The 6,149-nt window shown below is 35.3% G+C and overlaps 1 protein-coding gene across 2 annotated transcripts; it reads right to left on the bottom strand.

The window, feature by feature from the left end:
• Positions 1-369: 369 nt before the first annotated feature.
• Positions 370-5,443, bottom strand: cnbpb (CCHC-type zinc finger, nucleic acid binding protein b). Of its 2 annotated transcripts, none has more exons than XM_048172632.1 (5): positions 5,287-5,443; positions 3,981-4,105; positions 3,840-3,905; positions 1,533-1,731; positions 370-1,456 (listed from the first exon to the last, which is right to left on the bottom strand). In XM_048172632.1, the coding sequence occupies exons 1-5, from the start codon at positions 5,418-5,420 to the stop codon at positions 1,339-1,341; spliced, it is 642 nt and encodes a 213-aa protein (XP_048028589.1). In that variant the 5' UTR covers positions 5,421-5,443; the 3' UTR covers positions 370-1,338. The 2 variants fall into 2 exon arrangements, with proteins under 2 accessions (XP_048028589.1, XP_048028590.1); XM_048172633.1 differs by lacking the exon at positions 5,287-5,443 and adding an exon at positions 4,908-5,250.
• Between the last annotated feature and the right edge of the window lie 706 nt (positions 5,444-6,149).

Genomic DNA, 6,149 nt, shown 5'->3' with positions numbered 1-6,149 from the left:
CACACACACACTTTCTATAATATTAAAGTTTTATGCATATCATACATTTCATTATTTTTATATTTTGTGATATCATACAAAAACATTTTTATATATGTGAAAACATTCACCTTTCTCTTCAAATCTGTTTTATATTTTTTTCTTAATCTTTTATTATTTTACATTTAAAATATTAAAAAAATAATTTTCAAGAGAAACAAAATCATGCCATGAGAGCTGATTGTATATATTGATTATATATTGAAAACATGATCAAATGTGCAGCAGATGGAAAAAACATCTCAAATAAAACGAAAAGCTATAAAGCAAAACAACAGTGATAAATGTGTGCATGTGCTGGAGAGTAAAGACACAACTCAGAAAAGAAGCTTCAGTCTGTACACCCCTTCCTCCTCCAGATTTATTGATAGTTTAAAATTACATTTCTATGTCCTAGAACTTCAGTTGCATTTACCTTCCGACTTAAAAACTGAGTACAAGCAAATGATAGTTTTTTTATTATTATTATTTTTAGAGTAGTCTAAGTGATATTGTACAAAAATAACATTTTGATTTCTGTGAAAACATTCACCTTTCTTCTAACTCCGAATCTGTTTTATGACCCCTTTTTTTTCTTCTTCTTCTTCTTCTTCTTTCATTGTTATTTTACTGAAGTTTTCACCTTGGGTAGAACGACCTAAACTCCATCCGCATCGTTCGGGATCATGAACTATGTTTTCCTGAACGACCAAACAGCCAAACATGTTTTACAAAGGTTATCACTTTCTGAATATGCTATAAAGTTGTCTGCTTTATATTAAACGTTACGTTTTTTTTTTTTTTCTCCACATAGCTGCGTACTGCTGGTCCGGCCTGGACAGAGCCGACCGTGTGTGTCCTGTGCTGCTCAATCACTCGTAGGCTACCTCAGTCTCATTGAGAAAACAAAAAATTGCAAATCATTCAGAAGCGTTCGGCGCTTCCCTGATCTGTGTGGTTATTTTTTACCGTCGTTTGTTTTGTTTTTTTTCCGATCTCTCCGAGGCCGCGTTCCACGAGCCTCTCGAGGCCTAGCCGACTAACGTTCTTCACTCAACATCCCTGTTCACCAGTGGCATGGAAAGGGGGTTCTTTAACAAAGCATTATACATTACACCTCTACCAAACTAAACATAAACATTTTTTGTATTAAATGCAGAAAGTGGAAAGTTTTTTTCCACCCCTTTCCTCCTTTTACATGTCAAGAGCTCACTGGCCTGGGAATAGCCTCTATCTGCCAACCGTTGGCCAGTGAAGAGGATTCAGAGAAAATAATACAACCATCAATCAGAAAAAGGAGGGGCGAGCGAGGAGACGGGATTAAGCGGTGGCCTCGATGGTGCATTCTTTCGCCACGTGGCCGGACTTTCCGCAGTTGTAGCAGTTGACTTCGCTGGCCTTGCTGCACTGGACGGCGACGTGTCCGATCTCGCCGCACCTGCGAGGAGCGAAAGCCACAGATCAGGCCCGTTCACATCTGAAGCCTTCAGCGTTCTCATACCGTCATTCCTCACCTGTAGCACTTGACTTTCTCGCAGCCCTTCTGGATGTGTCCGAAGCCGCCGCAGGAGTAGCACTTCTGCTCGTTGGCGTGGTCGCAGTCGCGGGCCATGTGACCGGCTTTACCGCAGTTGTAGCAGACCTGCTCCCGCTCCTTCTTGGGCTCCTTGCAGTCCCTGGAGATGTGACCGCCTCGGCCACAGTTGTAGCACGCTGCAAAACACGAGAGCGATACCCTTGATGAATTATTTAAATGAGGAATATTATGAAGACAACTCAAGAGGGAAGCAGAATAGATCCTCTTTAAAACATTGCTACCTCTATCTTTGCTGTGACGGCTCGCCAATTTGCCACTTTTTCCCTTTATAGGTTTGTTATAAATGCATCAGCTGTGAGAATAAAGACTTTTTCAAAGTACAGTTTCTACATGTTGTCAGATGCATGAATAATGTTTTTTAATAAATGCACCACGTCAACTAACTGTACGCTGAATGGATATGAATATTGTACAGATTAAGGTTACACTTTATTTTAAGGTATCCTTGTTAGTGTAACTATACATTTAAGTACTGAGAAATATTAATTAACAACATGTAATTATGCAAAATTTACTGTTATTACTACAGTAAGTACATGTAACATATGTAACAAAAATAAAGTGTTACCAATATAAACAATTTTTTTATTGAATTTTACTCTTGTCAGAATTCAAACTTCAAGAATACTTTAAAATTGACTAGTATAGTTATTAATCATTTGTATAAATATTAACAAATTTAGTTGTCTTCATTTTAATTTAACTTTTTAGTAATTATATTGTACATTTTATTTCTTTTTTTAATCGTTTTTTTAATGTCTACATAATTTTTCTTCATTTTTATTTCAGTTTTGTTTGTACATTAAGTAAAACTAATGGAAAAAATTTAAATATTTATTTGTATTTTATTTCATTTGTTATTTTTTTCATTTCAAGTAACAAAAATGGTTATGGTTTTTAAAATAAACGTACTTTTTATTTTTATATTTTCCTTTTAATTTTAGTTAGATTTTTAGTAATTTCTTGTATGTTTTTTTTTTTAGTTTTAGAAATTTTAGTAGTACATCATGTAAAACTAAAAAAAAAAAAGTTGCCATGGGAAAAAGGTTAAATGTTTATTTGTATTTTATTTCAGTTAACTTATTTATTTAAAGTAACAAATGTTATGGTGTTCAAAATAATTTCAGTTTTTATTTTTACATTTTCCATTCAATTTTAGTTTTAGTTACATTTTTAGTAATTATACTGTATTTTTTTAAACTTTTTTTTTATTTGTGTTTTTTTGTGTCTACATAATTTTTATTCATTTTTATTTCAGTTTTGTTTAAGTTAATTTTTGTAGTACATTAAGTAAGTCTAATGGAAAAAATTAAATAATGTTTATTTGTATTTTATTTCAGTTATTTTTTATTTCAAGTAACAAAAATGTTATAGTTTTCAAAATAAACTTATTTTATTGTCTATATTTTCCTTTTAATTTTAGTTAGATTTTTAGTAATTTCTTATATTTTAAAAAGTTACAAAAACATATATATTTTTTTTAAGTTTTAGAAATTTTAGTAGTACATCATGTAAAACTAAATTATAAAAAAGTTGCCATGGGAAAAAGGTTAAATAATGTTTAATTGTATTTTATTTCTGTTAACTTTTATTTATTACAAGTAACAAAAATGGTTGAGATGGTTTTCAAAAAAAAAAAAACTTATTTTTATGTTTTCCTTTTAATTTTAGTTACATTTTTAGTATTCTTTTTTGTATGTTTTTCTGTAACTTTATATTAGTTTTTTTTGTTTTTGTTTTTTTTGTTTTAGAAATTTTAGTAGCACATCATGTAAAACTAAATAAAAACATTAAAAAAAATGTTGCCATGGGAAAAAGATTAAATAAAAACTTAAAAACGTTTTTTTATTTCAAGTAACAAATGTTTTTTTTTATGGTTTTCAAAAAAAAAAAAAACCCTGTTTTTATTAGTATATTTTAGTTTTAATTAAAGTTATTTTTTACATTTTTAGTAACTTTTTGTATGTTTTTGTTTTTATAATACTTTTATTTTAGTATTACATCGTGTAAAACTAAATAAAAACAAAAAGAAAATTGTGCCATGGAAAATTGCTGAAGTTTTTTTGCATTTTATTTCAAGTAACAAATTATTTTTTATGGCTTTAGTTTTAGATAACTTTAATAACCCTGACTTAAGACTATAAAAAAGCTAAATGAATGTCTTGTGAAAATCTCTTCAATCAAAACACGTAACAATCAATCAGAGCACATTTCGCATCCTTACCATCCTCAGTCCTCTCACAGTCCCGCGCAACGTGGCCCGGTTCTCCGCAGCGATAGCAGAAAAGATCTAGCGGGAGCAGGAGAAACACTTTATTCACCAAACCAGCTTTAGGATCGACTCATAATATGGACCGGCTCTCACCTTTCCCCCTGCCACGGCCCTTGCCACGTCCACGTCCAGCATTTGGACAGTTCTTGATCCAGTGGCCAGTGCGGCCGCAACCAAAACACTCGTTGCTGCTCATAGCCTCTGACTGCTCCCTACGACTGAGAGACAAAGAGATTAAAAATTAAATCAAATTAATGGAAATAAACTGCTATATGGTGTGCATAAAGAGTTCCTCTGACATCGTGTTCGAAACCTAAAAGAAGTAGAAATATAAAGCTAAAATGGCAACAAAAAAAGTTCAGTGGATCAAGCTACATTAATTATATCAAATTAGTAAATTTTACTGAACGGCTGTAAACCAAATATAATTTGCATTTACTTTAAACAACAATGCTCAAAACTCAAACAAAAAGTTTTTGCAGTATTTAATAATATTATATATATAAAAAAAACTCGTTTGTGTTATTATTTTATAATATTACTGCTATTTATCCATTAAAATAAAAAATCGTTAATGTAATCGTTACTTTTTAAAGAAAACGTTAACGGTTTCAGCGAGTTGTTCATTCGAGAACCGATTCAATCGATTCCTTGAAAAGATTCGACTCATTCGTTCACGAACGGGCTTCACAACAACTGTCAGCTGTTAGAAATCACATTATAACACATGTTATCCATAAACTACTCGAACATATCAAAAACCTGCGTTTTTGAGTATCATTAGTGCGAAAGATTAAAATCGCAGCGATGTTCGGAACGCGCAAACGATGCCAAAATACAAACAATTCAGATGTTCGATCGCGCCTATTGTGGACAGAACTGCTGTGCAAACATTATTAAAACACACTGAGTCACAACGTCTCTGAATCTCACCGCACTAAGTTACTCAAAACAAGATGAAAACCTGATGAAGATCAGCAGTAGTCTTCTTCAGGGCTGATATCTGGCCTGTCCACTCACCCGGTCCATCACGCTGGTTCCCACAGACCCTCTCTCACCCTTAGGGAGACCATCCAGTCCCGCGACGACATTATATCTATCCTTCAGCTATGTGTCGATAACGGCATTCGCTAATTTCATATATCGCCATCGCAAAACTGCGACGGATCGGTGGAATGGCGTGACTTTCCCGCTCGCAGCCTGTCGCAGTAGGCCAAAGTGCGCCGTCAGAAAATATCACTTCTGAACCTCTCTGGACACATTCAACCTGAACGATTCGCCTCACAAACACAGCCCTGGCCTTTCGAGACAGCGGAGACACTCTCCGAGACCGTGACGATGTCACCACACCATATGCATCGAGTTAAATGTCGTATTTTCGTCCTTTAAGGGAACTCACCTCGGCGACGTGACTCGTTGCTGTTTATTTTCGGTTCCTCCTCTCTGCGCTGCGCCACACGCGGTTTGCGCACGACACGCTCGCGGCCGAGTCCTGCTGCCCCGCCCACCGCGCTCTGCACACGGCCCGCGCATTCTGCACGCGCACACACACACGCACACACAAACACGCGCTGGGTTTCCATGTTTTATGGGGACTTTCCATAGACACAATGATTTTTATACTGTACAAACTGTATATTCTCTCCCCTGACCATCATAACCATCACTGAGAAGCTCCTGTATGTTTACATTTTCAGAAAGCATCACTTTATCAGCTGTTTTCCTCATGAGGACCAAATGTCCCCACAAGAACAAGGATTTTGGATATTACCAAGGGTTTACCAGGACCACACACACACACACACACACACACACACACCATTACACACACATACACACACACACACTTTCTTTCATGTACTCACTCACACATACACACTCTTACACACTCACACACACACACGACACACACACTCACACACATTCACACACTCTTACACTCACACAAATACACACACTTATACGCACTCTTACATATGCACACACACACACACACACACACACACACACACACACACACACACACACACATTTATACACACTCTTAACTCACACACACACTCTTAACTCACATATACACACACTTATACACACTCTTACATATGCACACACACTTATACACACTCTTACATATGCACACACACACACACACACTTATACACACTCTTACATATGCACACACACACACACACACACACACACACACACTTATACACACTCTTACATATGCACACACACACACACACACACACACACACACTT

This window comes from Megalobrama amblycephala, linkage group LG21, assembly GCF_018812025.1.
Source record: "Megalobrama amblycephala isolate DHTTF-2021 linkage group LG21, ASM1881202v1, whole genome shotgun sequence".
NCBI lineage: Eukaryota > Metazoa > Chordata > Actinopteri > Cypriniformes > Xenocyprididae > Megalobrama > Megalobrama amblycephala.
Note: the sequence above shows the minus strand (reverse complement) of the source record. Positions and strands in the feature narration are given on the sequence as shown.